Source organism: Gekko japonicus, unplaced genomic scaffold, assembly GCF_001447785.1.
Source record: "Gekko japonicus isolate JY-2015 unplaced genomic scaffold, Gekko_japonicus_V1.1 scaffold3536, whole genome shotgun sequence".
Classification (NCBI taxonomy): domain Eukaryota; kingdom Metazoa; phylum Chordata; class Lepidosauria; order Squamata; family Gekkonidae; genus Gekko; species Gekko japonicus.
The window spans coordinates 127,866-147,766 of NW_015164767.1; the positions used below are offsets into that span (position 1 = coordinate 127,866).

General features: G+C 45.8%; 1 protein-coding gene across 1 annotated transcript in view; it reads right to left on the reverse strand.

The window, feature by feature from the left end:
* LOC107109143 (cytochrome P450 2J2-like) overlaps positions 1–19,894 on the reverse strand; it is a 53,529-nt gene extending 33,635 nt beyond the window's left edge. Inside the window, exons 1-3 of the mRNA XM_015409717.1 lie at positions 19,885–19,894; positions 19,387–19,566; positions 5,921–6,087 (exon numbers count right to left, since the gene is read on the reverse strand). Coding sequence (XP_015265203.1) covers positions 5,921–6,087; positions 19,387–19,566; positions 19,885–19,894 — 357 coding nt within the window. The remainder of the gene's footprint in view (positions 1–5,920; positions 6,088–19,386; positions 19,567–19,884) is intronic.
* Between the last annotated feature and the right edge of the window lie 7 nt (positions 19,895–19,901).

Genomic DNA, 19,901 nt, shown 5'->3' on the forward strand with positions numbered 1-19,901 from the left:
GGAAAACTTTTAAAAATCCAGAGAGAGCATAAGAAGGAATCAGTAAATATAAAGGACAAGGGGATTCCCAGCTCCCAAATGTGTTAGTCTTGCATATGCGGGCCTGGATAATTCCCCTCCCTTCTGTATCTTTTTGCAGAATTAGGGAGGGAGGGAGGGAGGGGTTGTGTGTGCAGTTCAAAGTTTCGAAAGATGTTTGCCTTTCTCCATCTTAGACAAAGCAGCCGGTTAGCTAAAAAAATGTGGGTTTTGCTTGTAGATGCAGAATGTACAGAATACACAAATAAATAAACCGGAGTGGTTAAGACGCTGAACTGCAGGCTGTGGAAGGTCAGTAGTTCAGCGGTTCGAGACCCGGGTGCCGCAAGACGGAGTGAGCTCGCATCTCTAGTTCCTGCCAACCTAGCAGTTTGAAAGCAAGAAATTGCAAGTAGATAAATAGGTACCACTTCGGTAGGAAGGGAACAGCGTTCCGTGCGCCTTGGTGTTTAGTCATGCCGGCCACATGACCATGGAAACGTCTTTGGACAGCGCTGGCTCTTCGGCTTTGAAACGGAGATGAGCACCGCAACCCTAGAGTCGGATTCGACTGGCTTTCGAGCAAGGGAACCTTTACCTTTAAAAAACCATTGCAGAGGGAATGTGTGCAACCGTAAAGTCAACCCTTAAGTCTTGACTCCTCGGATTCTCTGGAGCAAGCTGTCAGTGCAGAAAAGTCCGAAGTCAAATCCTAGACAAGTCTGTTATCCTAAAGCATGATTTATTTATTTAGTGCATTTTATCCTTTTCTTCTTCCAAGAAGTGTTGGGTGTCACACAAGTCACACACCATTTCCCCCACCCGCACGATATCTTTAAACAGTCCGATAAAGTTGATCAGACTGAGAGAGAGTGACTGGGCCAAGATCACTCCGTGAGCTTCCGGGCAGATTGGATCCCAAATCCTGTTCATGTGAAGATGCCACAGGGGATTTAGAAAGGGACATTCCTGGTATCAAAGCTCTTTGCAGTTAACAGAGGATGCCAGAGGATGATACATCCACGTGTTATGGTTAAATCTGTAAAGGTTGGAATTTTTCAGAGACAAAATTATCTGTTTCCATCTATATGAGAGAAAATTACTCAGATGTCCCCAGAAGAGGTCTCCACAAAGCTTTATGTGGCTAAGAAGGAACTCACCAGTTCAGCTACACTGTGCCCCTTCTCTTAGAACTCAAGCATTGCTGCCCAGGCAGTGAGATCTGGTTGATGGGTATACATGTTCCAAGAGTTCACAATTCTGTGGCAGATCTGTTGATTAGTACAAATGTGTGCACTTGTTTTGATCCTCTCTGAGTTCTTTCCCCCCAAAACACTGACTTTGAATGGTTCATCTACACTAGTATATTGTTAGTTAATTATTTTTATTTTTTAATTTATCTCACTTTTACCCCACCCTCCCCACCAGGCGGGCTCGGGGCCGCTTCCAAAAACTGGTAAGCAATATACATTTTACAGTAATAGAATAAAATACAGCATTTGAAAATATAAACAAGTCAATATAAAACATTCATTCGATGGCGATAAAAATAAAGTGCAGTTTAGGGACACATTCAGCGGTGCCACCACGCTAGGTCGTGTTGGATCGGAGTTCCCACAGGGTGCTGCTGGTAGGACGTCACTCCTAGTGGAACGCCTGCCTAAAAAGTTCTGTTTTCACGGCCCTGCGGAACTGGGACAAGTCCTGCAGGGCCCTGATCTTGGCAGGAAGCTCGTTCCAATAGGACGGAGATAAAAATGAAAAAGCCCTAGTCCTGGTTGCCATCAACCTGACTTCCTTTGGGCCAGGGAGGTCCAGGCGGTTTTGGGATCCTGACCACAGTGCTCTCTGGGGAACATACGGGAAAAGGCGATCCCTCAGGTAGGCCAATCCCTGACCATAAAGGGCTTTAAAGGTCAAAACCAGAACCTTGAAACGAATCCGGAATGCTATTGGGAGCCAGTGCAGAGTCTTAAGCACAGGCTGGATGTGCTCCCAGATGGGGAGACCCATCAACACCCTGGCTGCTGCATTCTGCACCAGCTGCAGCTTCTGGAGAAGCACCAAGGGCAGCCCCATGTAGAGAGCATTGCAGTAGTCCAACCTCGAGGTGACCATAGCATGGATCACTGCAGCCAGATCACTGTGTTCGAGGAAGGGAACCAACTGCCTAATCAGCCGAAGATGGTAAAACGCTGCCTTGGCAGTGGCTGCTACCTGGGCCTCCATGGTTAAGGAAGCATCCAGGAGCACTCCCAAACTCCTGACCCTCAAAGCTGGCACCAGCGGCACCCCACCAAAGGCTGGGAGTGGGATCCCTACTCCTTTACCACTCCAATTCAGGCACAGGACCTCCGTCTTCGTCGGATTCAATTTCAATTGACTCCGTCTAAGCCATCCAGCCATGTCCTATAACGCCCGGTCCAGGTCTTCCAAGGTAGAGTCAGACTGACCACCCAATATCAGATAGAGCTGGGTGTCATCCGCATATTGGTGACACCCCAGCCCATGCCTCTGGGTAATCTGGGCATTGTATATAGATGTTAAATAACATCGGGGAGAGCACAGCCCCTTGGGGCATACCGCACACTAGTGGGTGCCTTTGGGACTGCTGCTCCCCAATAGCCACCCTTTGTCCCCAACCTTGGAGAAAGGAGATGAGTCATTGCAAGGCAAGCCCCTGAATTCCCATGACAGCAAGGCGGTGGGCAAGCAGCTGATGGTCGACTGTGTCAAACACCGCCAACAGGTCTAACAACAGCAGCACTGCCATCCCGCCCCGATCCAGATGTCTCCGGAGGTCATCTGTAAGAGCGACCAGTACTGTCTCCGTCCCATGGCCCGGGCGAAAACCAGGATCTAGCATGGAAATGTCATCCAGAAAGCTCTGCAACTGTATCGCCACCACCTTCTCAATTAACTTGCCCAAATAAGGCAAGTTGGAAACCGGCTGATAGTTGGCCAATTCAGCCGGATCCAGGGATGGCTTTTTAAGGAGGGGGCGGACCATCGCTTCCTTGAGAGCCCCCAGGAACAGTCCCTCCGAGAGGGACTTGTTGATAATATCCCTGAGAGCGCCTCGCAACCCCTCGCGGCCAGCTTTAATTAGCCAGGAGGGTACGGATCAATGCTTGCAAGTGGTTGGGCGTACATTTGAGATCAATCTGTCAACATCCTCTAGGCTGAGTGGACCGAAATAATCCATAATGGGACCAGAAGACGTGCATGGAGCCTCAAGTTCACTCACTGTCTCAACTGTGGTGGGGAGGTCGTGGCGGAGTGCCAAGACTATCTGCAAAGTAGCTTGCAAAAGCCTCACAGCTGATGTCCAATTCCCTAGTATTTTGTCTGCATTGTGGCAGAGCTGTTAGAGACCGAATTGTTCTAAATAATTGTGCTGGGTGTGAGCTGGCAGATGCAATCGAGGCTGCGTAGAACTCCCTCTTCGCAGCTTTGACTGCCATCTCATAGGATTTAATAAACGTCCTATAAGATGCTTTTGTTGCTTCGTCACGAGCTCGCCGCCATTGTCTCTCTAGCCGTCTAACCCTTTGCTTCATCAGCCTCAGCTCTTGGGTATACCAAGGAGCCAGCCTAGTGTGCGGGCGCAGAGGGCGTCTGGGAGCGATCTCGTCAATGGCTCTCGAGAGTCAGTTTTGCCAGCCCTCGACTAGCTCATCTAATGAGCCGCCAGGGGATACTGGGTCCCGAAGAGCCATCTGAAGCCGCACTGGGTCCATTTGGCTCTGCGGGTGAGCTAAAATACGCTCACTGCCCAAACAGGGTAGGGGTGACACATTCACTCGGGCCCTAAGGGCATGGTGGTCCGACCATGGAACTGCTGTAGCAGTAATCCGATCCACTGTAACCCCCGCCACGAAGATCAAATCAAGTGTGTGACCGGCTCGGTGAGTGGGGGCCGTTACATATTGGGAGAGTCCCAGCGCCGCCATGGACGACATCAGGTCCGTCACCCGTGAGGAAGCCGCATCGTTGGCATGGACAATGAAGTCACCCAGGACTATCAGTCTAGGGTGCTCCAACGCCCAGCCTGACACATCCTCCACCGGAAACAGCAGACTGTCAGGCGGTGCGTTGGGCGGTCGGAACACCAACCAAACAGCCAAACTCTCCCCAGCTTCCCACACAAAGCCGGCACACTCAATGCCTGTGAGCCTCGGCACTGGGAGCGCCCTGAAGGAGTAAGCCTCTCGAATGAACAGAGCCACTCCTCCCCCCCCCGCCCCATTGTCCGAGATTGGTGAAGGACTGAGAACCCAGGCTGACTGGGAGAGTGCTACTGTCTCCCCATCTTGCACCCAGGTCTCAGTCACGCGTGCCAGGTCCCCATCCTGCTCCAGCAGAAAGTCCCGAAGGACTGCGGTCTTATTATTTATGGACCTGGCATTGCACAACACCAATGTCAGAGTGGGGTTTCTAATCCTTGCCCCACTGCCTGCCTCCTTTGGGATGGGATGAAGGCTGGAAGGTGGCCGAGCTTCTCTATTTCTCAGCCCCCTTCCCTTCCATTTCTGCCTGGTCCCACCACTATACCTTGTTTCTATATTTTTAGCTGTCTTCTTCAGAAATCCCAGATCTTTAGCTGATTATAAAGCATCCCTTAAGAGACAAGGAAAAATCCTTTCTCCTTTCCATAGCTGTGAATGGGCTTGGCATTATTTTGTATTATTTCGTTTTTTCTACTTATGACAAACCAGAAGAGCGACTGTTACACCAATGGGACTTCAAAAGATCCTTCCTCTTCTTTCTCCGTGGCTGCCACCACACACACTAAACAATCCAGTTTCAATCCGCTTTCAATGCACTTTCCAACTGGATTTTCCTGTGTGAACTGGCAAAATCCCGTTGGAAAGTCGATTGAAACTGGATTGTTTAGTGTGTGTGATCACAACCTATGACAGATGCCTGTCTATGCTCTTGGAGATCAAATTTCCCCTTCCTGCCAAAAATGAATGTCTCCATGCCATTCATCTCTTTTCCATTTTTTTATAAAACAACTCATTTGTTTTCAGTTCCAAATGAATCACGAACAGAAGATATCTGTACAAAGCTGCTATCTGGTCATCATCTTTAGGCTTTGACAAATTCCTAGTGATGCACTGTGCTAAAACTTATGCTAATTTTGGAAGAGTAGTTCTTCAGAGCCTGTTTTCCTTGGGAAACCAGTACATGGTTCCCTGATAACCACATTTTTGGGGGGAATGTACAGAGACCACCAACAAAGAAAACAGGTTGATGAAGAAGAGAAGAAGAGATTGGATTTATACCCCACCCTTCACTACCCAAGGGAGTCTCAGAGCAGCTTACAAACTCCTTTCCCTTCCCCTCCCCACAACAGACACCCTTGGAGGTAGGTGGGGCTGAGAGAGTTCTGACAGAACTGCTGCTTTTCAAGAACAGCTGTGCCAGAACTATGGCTTGCCCAAGGTCATCCAGCAGGTGCAAGTGGAGGAGTGGGGAATCAAACCTGGTTCTCCCAGATCAGAGTGCGTGCACTTAATCACTACCAAACTGGTGTAGTGGTTAAGTGGAACTGATGATATTTCAGTGTTCATACAGTTGGTTAGACAAGCTACCTTCCTTCCTTTCAAATGCCCTTTCTTAGATTTGAGCACTCATGTGGTGATCATGAAACAAGTACGTAGAGAATATTTGTAGACATCCTCTTGAGAAGACAGGCCAGAGCATCTCTCCTTGTTGAGAGCTCTAAAAGTTCCTTTAAGTGAGTTCTGGACAGATGCAGACCTGCTATCTGAGATTGCTGAGACAACGACCAAAGAATGCCAAGAAATTGTGTGAGCCTAGTAAGGAAATGATTGAAAATAGTTCTCACTTTAAAATCTGAATTGACTACATAGATTAATTATATGGAATGACCTACCTTCATGAAAATATCTTTCTTAGGCTTGATCACATATCGCCAAGCGTTTCCGATGATGGGTAGCCAAAGTGGCCCTGGAGGGTAGGACCTGTGTGACCAGAGTTGTCTCAGGTAGTATAGAGTCAGGAGACACACCAGCAGGGCAATCAACACTTCCAACATTATCACTGCTTGATATCTTTCACATGAACGGGCCGGATGTTCTTCCTCTAGAGGCCGTTGTTTTCTTCTTTTGTCGTTGTTCGGTCCCACAGTTGAGTCCAGAAACTTGTCTCAGTTCTTTAGCAACATTCTTTTATATACTCTGTAGTGAAAGGTAAATACACAGGAAGTCTCTTGGCACCAGTGCCAACTAATTTTGAGATCTGGTCATCCCAGATTATCACTATGTTTCATTGTGATATGAATACGCAATTATTTCTTGGGAAGAAAGTTTATCAGAGTTCCATACAATCTATTGGTTGCAACTACGCAACTGCTAATTTAGGCCTGGAAGCATCCTGATCTACTGGGCATGGATGAATGGGCAAATAAGGTATGGTACTTTGTCTTAAAAGGAGCTGCGGTGGCTCAAGTGGTTAAGACGCTGAGCTGCAGGCTGTGGAAGGTCAGTAGTTCAGCAGTTCGAGACCCGGGTGCCGCATGATGGAGTGAGCTCCCATCTCTAGTTCCAGCTCCTGCCAACCTAGCAGTTCGAAAGCAAGAAATTGCAAGTAGATAAATAGGGACCACTTCGGTGGGAAGGTAACAGCGTTCTGTGCGCCTTGGTGTTTAGTCATGCCGGCCACATGACCACGGAAACGTCTTCGGACAGCGCTGGCTCTTCGGCTTTGAAATGGAGATGAGTACCGCAACCCTAGAGTCGGATTCGACTGGCTTTCGAGCAAGGGAACCTTTACCTTTACCTTACTTTGTCTTAACGGACAAGGTTACAGTTTACACAAAGATTCACAAAGGGAATACTAAGGCCCGGGAGTCATTAGTGGAAATATAGCCCCCCTTTATAGTTTAGTGGAATAGACTTTAGCCAAAGGACTGAGTCAACAAAAGTATATTAAGATTTATTTGAACAACAGATTGATAGATAATAAAGTAGACTGTAGCAGTGGTAAGTTCAAAGTTGAATATGTTATTATATTACTAGTAGCAGCTTAGGTAAGAGGCCAGAGTTCTTTGCTATTTTTTTCTTTATTGGTTAAATTGAATTAGAAGAAGAGAGAAGAGGAGAAGAGACTGGATTTATACCCCGCCCTTCACTACCCAAGGGAGTCTCAGAACTACTTACAATCTCCTTTCCCTTCCTGGAAGGCCAGATAATGAAACTGAAGCTCAAATACTTTGGCCACCAAATGAGAAGGGAGCACTCACTGGAGAAGACCCTGATGCTGCGAAAGACTGAAGGTCAAAGAAGACGGGGACGGCAAAGGATGAGATGGTTAGACAGTGTCATCGATGCAACAAGCATGAAGTTGAGCAAACTTCAGAGGACGGCGGGAGACCGGAAGGCCTGGCGTGATCTGGTCCACGGGGTCGCGAAGAGTTGGACTCGACTGTGCGACTGAACAACAACTCCACAACAGCCACCCTGTGAGCAGTGTTCCCTCTAAGCTGAGTTTGTGTGAGCTAGCTCACAGTTTTTTAGCCTCTGGCTCACAGATTTTTGCCTTAGCTCGGGAAGGGTGGCTCCAGAGCAAACCAATTTATGCAGTCGCCAAATCGCTCGCTCACAGCTTTGATGCCCATAGCTCACCAAGTAGACGTTTTGCTCACAAGACTCCACATCTTAGAGGGAGCATAGCCTGTGAGGTAGGTGGGGCTGAGAGAGCTCTGACAGAAACTGCTGTTTTTCAAGAACAGCTGTGCCAGAACTATGGCTTGCCGAAGGTCATCCAGCAGGTGCAAGTGGAGGAGTGGGGAATCAAACCCGGTTCTCCCAGATTAGAGTCCGCGCACTTAACCACGACACCAAACTGGCTCTCAGGTATGATATATGATGGATATAACACTTTCCTGTGTTCTGCATTGCTTTTCCTAAGAAATATTTATTGGTATTTTTTTTGTATAATTTTTTACTGAGGCAAGAATTTTTTTGTATAATTGTTTATTGATGTATGAAAATTAAGGACTCTGATGCTTGAAGACAATCTCAGGGATGCTGGACACGAATTAAGGCCCCCTCCCAATTAGAAATATAACCCTTCCTCTCCTCTCATGCAGCCATGCTCTGTGCAACCTGCACTGGCTGCCATTGTTCTGCGCTGGCAGAAAGCACTTTGTGACGCATAATGTATGATGAGAGAAGTCAGAGGTTTCAGCCGCTCCCTAAACAAAAGTTGGCTGTGAACCTTCCCAGACCTGCAGGTGTACTAAAATAAAATCTTCCAGTGCACTCATACCCAAGGAACAAACGAGTGAACCACCAAAGCTTCCTTTCACCTCAGGTCTCCAAGTCAGGAGCTCACTGGCTGATTTCCCACTGAGGACAACGGCCTATCTGCCCTGGTACAAGTTATTCTGCAGTTTAAATAAATAAATTGGTTGATTTAATGGCTTGAACTGACCCTGGGAGATACTACGTCTTCTTCCAGTAAAAAAGATTAGTTCGGCTTCCGGTCTGGCTCCCGCGAACGGCGGACGCATCCTCAGGTCGCTCCCGAGGGCGTCTCGCCCGCCCGCGGTGGAGGAGGGAATCCGCGCGAGCGGAGACCCGAACGAGCCCCTCAGGAAGAGAGGAGCTCGGATCTGGGGCGCTTTAGGGGGGAGTCTCTCTTTCGGCCGAGAGGTCGGAGACTGAGGCTCCCCCCATGCCCTGCCCCAATGGACCTTGCTGCATGAGCGACCCCGTTTACGGGGTTTAGCGGAGCCACCAGACGTCACTGAGTGATAAAGCGATCATCCGAAAAAAAATGGAACAGAAAAGATCGGCTTAACTGTGAGTTGTCAAAATGCAGAGAAAAAGAACTAAAACCGCTCCCCCCCCCAGCGAAAAAGATGAGAAGGTTAATCCTCTAACTGCACAAGCGAAAAAGAAAAGGAGGGGGGCTGTGAATCTGACGGGGGATTGTGAAAAACGGAAAAGTTTGAACTGTGACAGCGAGAAGTGCCTTGTAAGCGCTTATAAAAGTCAACAGTTGCGGAGGAGGATCCAGCGGAGAGTTTGGGAGCGGATAAAAGCGAAATTGAAATTTAATACCATTCTCAAAGCTGGAGACCTCCTGAAACGGCATGAAAGGAAGAGGATTTATAGCACACAAACTGAAAGAGTTAACAGCAACCCGAAGGATGATTGAAAAAAGCCGGAAGGTGAGGAAAACAGAGGAAGCTCCTTCACGTCATTGGGAGTGTAAAAAGTAACCAGCACGCAAAGAAGCGGTTCTGAATGCGTCCTGAAGAGACTTTTTAACAGAAATTCAAAGGAACATTACTAATATACTAACATAGAATTACCTGTGACCAGATTGAAAAAAGATGTTTGACAACACACAGAAGAAGCCTAAGAAGAATGTTTGGACATTACTAACAGTTTAATTTACCAGTTAATATATCACTCAGCTTTCTCTTTCTCCCACTATATATCCCCCCATTTTTCCTTTTAAGCGAAATACCTCCCCTTTTTAGGAGAGTCAATAAAATCTTTATTAAAAAAAAAAAGATTAGTTCTTAGAGAGGCCAAAAGCCCCCACAAGATGAACCAACCGAAAAGCTATCATGCAGGTGTGAAGCTGTTTGGCACAGTGCTTTGATTACAATGAACTACAGCAGGGAACATGAAGTCAATTCCGTCAAGAGCTGTCTTCACCTGCAGCTGTGGGCATTCACATCAGCTGGCAACTATGCTGATATCAAAGTTTGCACCACATCTAAATTCAATATGCGGCTCGTTAGTGAGTGCACAAGAGGGATTTGAGACAGTCCCATGGTAGTCATAGTGGCCATGAAGTCCTTATTGACACTCGATCAAGACTTTTCTTAGTCTTTAAGGTGCTACTGGTTTCTTGCTCTTTTTTTAAACCTGTTATTGACACCAGACCAAGTGGCCTGCCCTCAGATCTAGATGTCTTGCATTTGTACTGTGTCCTTCCTCCAAGAAGTTCAGGGCAGCATACATGGAGATTACCTTCTCTGTTTCACCCTCACAACAATCTCTTTGGTCCTTTAGATTGAAAGACTGTATGCTGATGTCAAAGTTTGCACCACAGCTAAATTCAATATGCGGCTTGTCAGTGAGTGCACAAGAGTGATTTGAGACAGTCCCATGGTAGTCATAGTGGCCATGAAGTCCTTATTGACACTCGATCAAGACTTTTCTTAGTCTTTAAGGTGCTACTGGATTCTTGCTCTTTTTTTTACCTGTTATTGACACCAGACCAAGTGGCCTGCCCTCAGATCTAGATGTCTTGCATTTGTACTGTGTCCTTCCTCCAAGAAGTTCAGGGCAGCATACATGGAGATTACCTTCTCTGTTTCACCCTCACAACAATCTCTTTGGTCCTTTAGATTGAAAGACTGTATGCTGATGTCAAAGTTTGCACCACAGCTAAATTCAATATGCGGCTTGTCAGTGAGTGCACAAGAGTGATTTGAGACAGTCCCATGGTAGTCATAGTGGCCATGAAGTCCTTATTGACACTCGATCAAGACTTTTCTTAGTCTTTAAGGTGCTACTGGATTCTTGCTCTTTTTTTTACCTGTTATTGACACCAGACCAAGTGGCCTGCCCTCAGATCTAGATGTCTTGCATTTGTACTGTGTCCTTCCTCCAAGAAGTTCAGGGCAGCATACATGGAGATTACCTTCTCTGTTTCACCCTCACAACAATCTCTTTGGTCCTTTAGATTGAAAGACTATGAGCGACCCAAGGTCACCTACTGAGCTTCATGGCCAACTAACGATATAAAATGAGATTCCCTAACCCTATTGTGACATTAATATCACAATGGATGTCATGAATGTGGTAGAAAACCTCAAGGACAACAAGCCCTAGATAAGCTTAATGCCAAAGTTTTTAAGCAGCGACTTGGGCACTACCTATAGAATCATAGAATCATAGAAAGATAGAGTTGGAAGGGACCTTGCAGGTCATCTAGTCCAACCCCCTGTACTCTGCAGGAGTATAGCTGAAAGATAGTCCTACATACATACCAACAACATACCAGAAAGATGGTCGTCCAACCTCTGCTTGAAAATGTCCAGCGAAGGAGCATCCACCACCTCCTGAGGCAGACTGTTCCACTGCTCAACCACTCTTACACTTAGGAAGTTTCTCCTGATATTTAGCCGGTAACGACTCCCTTGTCATTTCCACCCATTAGATCTAGTCTTGCAATCCGGAGCAAGAGAGAAGAGATCTGCTCCATCTTCTACATGACAGCCCTTCAAATACTTGAAGACTGCAATCATGTCCCCTCTAAGTCGTCTCTTTCCCAGGCTAAACATACCCAACTCTTTCAGCCTTTCCTCATAAGACTTGGATTCCAACCCTCTCACCATCCTGGTTGCCCTTTTCTGGTCACGCTCGAGCTTGTCAACATCCTTCCTAAAATGTGGTGTCCAAAGCCGAACACATGACTCAAGGTGAGGCCTGACCATAGCAGAATAGAGCGGACTACTACCTCCCATAATCTGGACACAATACTTCCGTTAATGCATCCTAAGATTGCATTAGCTTTCTTCACCTTAATAATAGTTTCTTTACCTTAATAAGATCTGTGCTCTGTGCAGCACTTTAACAGCATCATCTTTTAAGACTTTGAATACCTCAGCTGGAATACCATCACCTCCACTAGCCTTGTTGTTAGTAATGCTTTCTAAGGCCCATTTAACTTCACATTCCAGGATGTCTGGTTTGAGGTCAGTAATTATACCGCTGTGGCTGTCAAGGACATTGAGGTCTTTCCTTTATAGTTCTTCTGTGTATTCCTGCCATCTTTTCCTAATCTCTTCTGCTTCTGTTAGATCCCTACCGTTTTTGTCCTTTATCATGGCCAGCTTTGCATGGAACGCTCCCTTGATTTCTCCAATTTTCTTGAAGAGATCTCTAGTCCTTCCCATTCTATTGTTTTCCTCTATTACTTTGCACTGTTCATTCAGGAAGGCCTCCTTATCTCTCCTTGCTGTTCTCTGGAAATCTGCATTCAGTTGGGTAAATCTTTCCTTTTCGCCTTTGCCTTTCGCTTTCCTTCTTTCCTCTGCTATTTGTAAAGCCTCATCAGAAAGCCACTTTGCTTTCTTACATTTCTTTTTCTTTGGGATGGTGGTGATTGCTGCCTCCTGTACAATGTCACGAACCTCCGTCCATAGTTCTTCAGGCACTCTATCAAATCTAGACCCTTGAATCTATTCTTCACCTCTACTGTATATTCATCAGGGATGCGATCTAGGTCAAACCTGAATAGCCTCGTGGTTTTCCCAATTTTCTTCAGTTTAAGTCTGAATTTTGCAATGAGTAGCTCATGATCTGAACCACAGTCAGCTCCAGGTCTTGTTTTTACTGACTGGATAGAGCTTCTCCATCTTTGACTGCAAATTATATAGTCAATCTGATTTCGGTGTTGCCCATCTGGTGATGTCCGTGTGTAGAGTGGCCTCTTAGGTTGTTGGAAAAGGGTGTTTGCTATGACCAGTGTGTTCTCTTGACAAAACTCTGTTAACCTTTGCCCTGCTTCATTTTGCTTTCCAAGGCCAAACTTGTCTGTTATTCCGGATACCTTCTGACTTCCTACTTTAGCATTCCAGTCCCCTATGATGATGAGAACATCATTTTTGGGTGTTAGTGCGAATTAATTTCATGGAGTTCCCAGAATTTCTTGTATTGTGGGAAAGGGAGAAAAGTACTTCTTTCTCTACCGTCTCTACCCCATGCATAATTTTGTAAACCTCTATCATGTCTCCCCTCAGTCATCATTTCTCCAAACTAAAGAGCCCTAACCTCTTTAACCTTTCTTCATATGGAAGGTGTTCCATCGTCCTAATCATTTTAGTTCCCTTTTCCTATGCAGTAATATCCTTTGTGAGGAACGGGGATGTCACCAGACATTTGTGAGTGGGCAGATATCTTCTTGCACCTTCTGTCCCTGAAGGATACAAGGTTATTAATGTCATCTATCAAGGTGAGCCTCGCTGCTATATCAGGGGATTTGATGGCTCTTCTGTGTTTTCAAATATTATGTCCAAAAGGCTTTTCAGTGGATTGTTTAACCTCTCCAAGTGCCACATGACGGAGTGAGCTCCTGTCTCTGGTTCCAGCTCCTGCCAACCTAGCGGTTTGAAAGCAAGAAATTGCAAGTAGATAAATAGGTACGTCTTCAGTGGGAAGGTAACAGCATTCCGTGCGCCTTGGCGTTCAGTCATGCCAACCACATGACCATGGAAACATCTTCAGACAGCACTGGCTCTTCGGCTTGGAAACGGAGATGAGCACGACAACCCTAGAGTCGGATTCAACTGGCTTTCGAGCAAGGGAAATGTTTACCATTAATCTCTACCCACTGGTGCCCCCCTCCAGTCCCCCAGTGATGTTTATCCTTGGTTCTGCCATTGTTAATACATAAACCTTGTGAGCTTATGGCCATGTGTGAGTTGTCAATCCTTTCGTATAAGACAGGTTTTTTTGGTCTTTACAACTTCGGCCCATAGAATGTGCGCGAGAAAAGGTTTTCCTCCCTACACCATCATCAACTACATCATCAGAGGCTCATTCATTTGCTCATCTTCTAACACTGTATATGTCATTAAATGTCAACAATGCCCTTCGGTTCTCTACATAAGACAAAGAGGACAAGCCGGAGGATAAAGGGACACAAATTTGACATCAGGAATCACAAGATTGAGAAACCGGTAGCAGAACACTTCAATTTTCCACGACATTCAGTGCGTGACCTCAAAGTAGCTGTTTCATTACAAAGGAACTTCAGGAACAGAATGGAAAGGGAAATTGCTGAATCATAAGTTATTACAACACTTGGAGCAAAAACCTCCCCAGGACTCAACAGGGATATCGTTTCTTTATCTCATTAAATATGCGAACTCATTCAGTCCTCACATATGTATTCTCAACAAGAAGGACTATAAATCCATAATCTATCATTGCAAGGAATATTCGGATATCTGCTGACATAACACTACATCCCCCTCATTAAATGCTGTTAAGTTCCCTCCACACCCGAGAGGACAGAATTTAGATTCCCAGTTACTTCCCACAATTAGAAAAGACACCTTTGGACCTTTATCTGCCATTTTGGCATATTTATTGCTTTACAACTGTTGACCTTATGACCTTAACTTGTTATTTAGTTGAACAAAACTAAATGGTTATTTAGTTTTCACTTTGCATATCTTGATCTTCATCATGTTACCTGTTAATCTGCTGTTCATTCTCTGGCTATAAGTCTGAATCTTACCTGCCATTCCAATGTATTTGAAAAAGTGTGCCTGGCACACAACAGCTCGTACCTTGAATAAACCTCTGTTGGTCGTAAAGTTGACACGACTCTAAATCTGTTCGACTGCTTCAGACCAACATGGCTGACCAACGGAAACATTTTTGATAACTCGTTTTCTATTCTAAATATTATTAAACATTACATACTTAATGTGTAAGAATCGTGGGGTATGCTATGCTGCTTATAATTTCGATTAGCCTCCACAAAAGTTTGACATTAGCCTATGGCATCACCAATAAGCATTCCAAGAGATTTGTAAAACAAATGGACTTCCATTCATTATCTATAGTCATGAAGTCCAGATAGTTTTCATCTTTCTTCAGAACGTTATCCACAGCTGTCTTCTAAATTCAGCATAGGTTTATAGATGTGGTTTTAGTTTTGCTATTTATGCAATTTTTATTGAACTTTTATCACTGAGACCCAAGGCAGATTCCGAAGTGCAAGTAGGGCATACAACAAACATTGCAATAGGGTTTGGACTAGAGAGATTTGAAAACAATCAGATTTTTTAATTTTTTAAAATTTTATTACATTTATATCCCATCCTCTCCACATAGCAGGCTGACACAGAGCTTGAACAATGCCGAAACAAATAAAAAAATACTTAAACCTGACCCTTTAAATGATGCAGAAATGACCTACTAAGAGCAACAAATGGTATGGAGGAATGTAGTCCAGTCCCCATCCCTTTATTGAAGCATCATTCTGAACTATTTCATTGCAGCGAAGTCCAAAGGGATAAAGAATTGTGCAGATTTTTATGGGCTGGACACTGCTACACAGCAAGCAAAGAGTCTGTCAAGCACCCTCTCTTGGTCCCCCTGCCCAGTCTGCAGGGGCTCCAGGCCTCAAGGTGGCAAGGAGCGGCTTATTTACTTTGGCCGGACTCAAAGCACTCTGCTCTTTAAAAGCTCACCTCTTCAGTCTCCGGTTCGGCTCTGGGAAAGGGGAGGGAGGTCACCCATTAACAACGCTGCCCCACGCTTCAGCTTTTGGGAAGCCCGAAAAAGTTAATTGAAGACGATTTTAAAAAAATAACAAATCACTGCATGGTGACAGTGAAAAAGCAAACATGCCCAGCGTCAACAAGTTTTCAAGCTCTCAGACCCACATGATCTGGATGGTGAGTGAGTTAGTTCTAAAGAAAAGCAATATTAAACAACCTGCCAGCCAATCAAGGCCAATAGCTAATTATTACTTGCAGGTATAGCGCTCTTTCCTGCCAACCTAGCTGTTCAAAAGCAAGAAATTGCAAGTAGATAAATAGGTACCACTTCGGTGGGAAGGTAACAGCGTTCCGTGCACCTTGGTGTCTAGTCATGCCGTCCACATGACCACAGAAACATCTTCGGACAGCGCTGGCTCTTCGGCTTTGAAACGGAGATGAGCACCGCAACCCTAGAGTCGTATTCGACTGGCTTTCGAGCAAGGGAACCTTTACCTTTTTATAGAGCTCTTAAAGAAAAAAAAAACACCAAGGTCTTCAACTGAAACAGTTCACAGGGCTCAAGCTGAAACAATTTACAGTATCTATTTCAAATTAATAATCTGAAAGAAGAACACATCGTGCTTCCATACAAGATTGCACTGTGTTTACAACCATTCTTATCTAAGGTATGCGTTGACTACACTGTACCAAGCACAGCTCTAACTCCAACCCGCAGAGAACCTTCTCTTCTTCACAAATTCCAGGCCTTATCCTGAGCCTGTGTGCAGTGCAAGAGTCCATAAAATGGATAAACCGTGGGCAGTCATACAGCCGGCACACAATTCACCATACCTCCTCACCATGACAATGGACTTCCAATTTTGGTCGTCAGTTCAGAGGTCAGGAAGGCTCCTGTGCTGGTATAAATCCACAGAATATGTAAAATGATATTATTCAATAGGTCTGTTCTGCAAAGAGAACAAGGCTGTGAAATTTTAGGCAGTTCATGGATACAGAGAAGCATCTCAGGACACAGAGAAGCAGCCCTCTTCCATCTCTCTCTTTGACAACCTCTGAGGGAGGCACAAGCGCTAATGGACTACGCTTGTACCTAGGGACTCCATCTTGCCCATGCAGCAAGGGAAAATGCAGAGAAGTCCCAACTAAGAGAACTAGAGGTAATGCTGAACTTTATACTACTGCAACTTCGACTAATGCTAGTGTTCCCTGTTTAAACTTCGTTTAGTATAAGTACATAAAAAGGTAAAGGTTCCCTTGCTCAAAAGCCAGTCGAATCCGACTCTAGGGTTGCGGTGCTCATCTCCGTTTCAAGGCCGAAGAGCCAGCGCTGTCCGAAGACATTTCCGTGGTCATGTGGCCGGCATGACTAAACACCAAGGCGCACGGAATGCTGTTACCTTCCCACCGAAGTGGTACCTATTTACCTACTTGCAATTTCTTGCTTTCGAACTGCTAGGTTGGCAGGAGCTGGAACTAGAGACGGGAGCTCACTCCGTCATGTGGCAACCCGGGTCTCGAACTGCTGAACTACCGACCTTCCACAGCCTGCAGTTCAGCGTCTTAAGCACTTGAGCCACCGCAGCTATAAGTACATAGCGCAGGGTAAAAAGGTCACATTTTCAACTTTTCTTTGTACCCTTGCTTAGGCGGAATTCCTGAACATACCAGGTGAACTATTTTTATTCTTTTCTTAAACTTTCTTTTACTTTGAATGCTCTAAGCCTGAGTTCTAGAAATACACTGTGCCTATTCAGACTTACTATCCGAAGAATGTCAACAGGGTGGGACAGTGGATAAGCTTGCCATCCCTGGAGCACGTTGGCTTGAATGGGCAAGATTGTGGTAGATCATCCCCATGCTAGCTTGTGGAGTGAAGTGGGCCAGTGCACTAACTAAACAGAGGCTTTAAATGGCAATGCAAGTACAGAGTGCCAGATGTGCGACTCTGTAGCAAGAAATACTCTCTGATTCACTAGTGGAAACAGGTGATACCCTTTTGTTTTTGTAGCACCCCCAGGAAGTGAGGAAAAGGGGCGTCATTGCCAAATGGAGACTTGGGATGTCCATGAGGTTTTCCCAACCTCCCAGGTGTCAGCGAGCTGCCAATGTGCTCTGTATGTCTTTCCCTTCCCCCCATATGCAGGTTATGGCCAGACCCTCATGCGCATGTCTGTATGTCTTATGAAGCACTCATTTCTATGTCTCATGCATTCCTTTCGATATACGCTAGTGTTGCTTTGTACTCTCGTAATCAGCAAGGTCACAGGTGGGGAAAGTCGGCTTCGCTTAGTCTATAATGAGCTAGAGTGTGAAAAGAGTCTAATTGTTTATCTTTTCGGAGACGTTTGTTCTCAGGCTTTGGGCGCGAGTTTGACAGCCCAACCGCGCGAGCGGGAACCAAGCCTATTGGTTATTGCTATTCTGAAATTGCTTTATTATTCTGTGCCTGACCATTCTGGTTATTCCAAACAGTGAACTTGCTCCAGTTTCTTCATGGCTTCAATAAATATTACTTTGCTACAAATGTGTATTTGATTGACAGCTGTGGATTCGGACCAACCTGAAGGAACACAGAGGGCTCACACATCCATTCCTCACAGTTTTGTTTGGTCTTTTGGCCCAGAATGAGGACTGCACTGCCTGACATCAGGGCATCTGGGTGTAACAGACTTAATGGGATGTCATTTATCAAGTAATATCCGGGGTCATTTCCTGCAGGAGCGCACAGAAGCGGAGCTCCGGCAGTAAAGAGTCCAGGGGGCGGGCACATGCAACAAGCCCCACCCCCTGCTTCCAGCAGCCCTCTGTCAGAGCAAGAAGCAGCCAGGTAAGTTGAAGAGCCCCCCCCCTGCCCCTCGATCCAAAACAGTCCAGGGGCACCTTTAAGACCAAGTTTTATTCAGGCACAAGCTCTTCCTCCTCTGCAAGGAGAGATCTGCATGTGTCTCCCCCCCCCCCAATAGCTAGCAATCCAAAACAGTCCAGTGGAGCCTGAGCGGTGGGTGTTGCCTTCTGACACACTTCCGGTGATGTAAGGGGGTGTGGCATATGCAAATAAGTTGTGCTAATGAGTTATGCTAATGAGGTCCTGCACCTCTTTTTCTACGAAATGACCCCTGTACAGAACGTTAGAAAGGGTCTTGTTTTAGTCTGCTTTCTAATGTGAAGGCACAACCAGCATTGGTCAGACTGCTCATTCCCTGTACAAATGCCTCCCGTGTAGTGCACTCCTTAATGAACAATTGAATAGTAGCATCTGTAAGGATCAAGGTGGATGTAAGGCTTGCTTATGAATATAGTCTGTATAAGCTTGCTTTTTAACTCAGTTCTGACATATCCGTTTTCCCCATGTAGCCTCTTTAAAAGGCTTGTAGAAATAATGAGAAATGTCTGGTTTTACATTTCCCCAGAAGTGTGTATTATTAGCAGCCCCCATTGTCCAGATTAGCCAGACCTTGTGAAAGCTCAGAAACTAAGCAAGGCCAGTAGGTGGATGGGGGACCACCAAGGAAGTGTGGGGCTTCTATGCAAAGGGAGGCAGTGGCAAACAGTGCTCCCTCTAAGCTGCGGAGTCTTGTGAGCAAAAATTCTACTTTGTGAGCTACTGGCATTAAAGTTGTGAGCGAGAGATTTGGTTGCTGCATAAATCAGTTTGCTCTGGGTCCTTCCTGAGCTAAGACGAAAATGTGTGAGCCAGAGGCTAAAAAACTGTGAGCTGGCTCACACTAACTCAGCTTAGAGGGAACACTGGTGGCAAACCACCTTTGCTCATCTCTTGCCTTGAAAACCTCATGAGGTGGAACTTCGTAGGGTCACTGAGAGTTGGTTGTGTGACTCAGTGGCACACTTTACTTTTTAGAATTCTATATTGAGCATTTACACCAAGACATCAAAACTCCTGATAAGATTATTGATCAGGCAATAGTAATGGTTTAGCAATCACAGATCTGCCTGCATTCCGTCTTGAGAGGCATCTGTCGAGCTCTGATAGAGAAATCAAGGACAGAATGACAGAAAGAGAAGACTTGTCAGTAACAAATGAGGCACTCCAGTTTGTATAGTTTATGACGAACTGCTGCGGGGAACGGCGCAGAGCTTATATGGGTGGGGAACAAATGTTATATGAACTATAGGATCTGCGTTGAGTTCTTTCACTCCTTCTGGCAGCTGGAAGGTGAATGCCCTCAGCAGGTTGGTGAGGAAGATGAAGAGCTCAATCCTTGCCAGCTGCTCTCCCAGGCAGATGCGGGCCCCTGCAAAGGAAACGAGGGAAGGCAACATGTGAGGAGTCTATTAACAAGTATTGCCTAGAATGTATCACCTAGGTGAACATTTGGCTTGGACTTTGGTAAAATAGCCCGAGCTGAATGGGCCAAGATTTCCTTCTACCTTCCAAAGTAGCTCCTCAGCAACTTGTGTTGCTGCAACAAAACGTCCTCCACATTTCATTGCCAAGCTGCTCACTTCCTGTTTTTCTGCCCCCCCCCAGCCAACAAAAGACCATTGAACCAACACAAGAGTAGGACCACACAGAACTGCAGTCAAATGGTTGTCCATGAGAGAAGTCTCACCAGTGTTCATCGAGCCC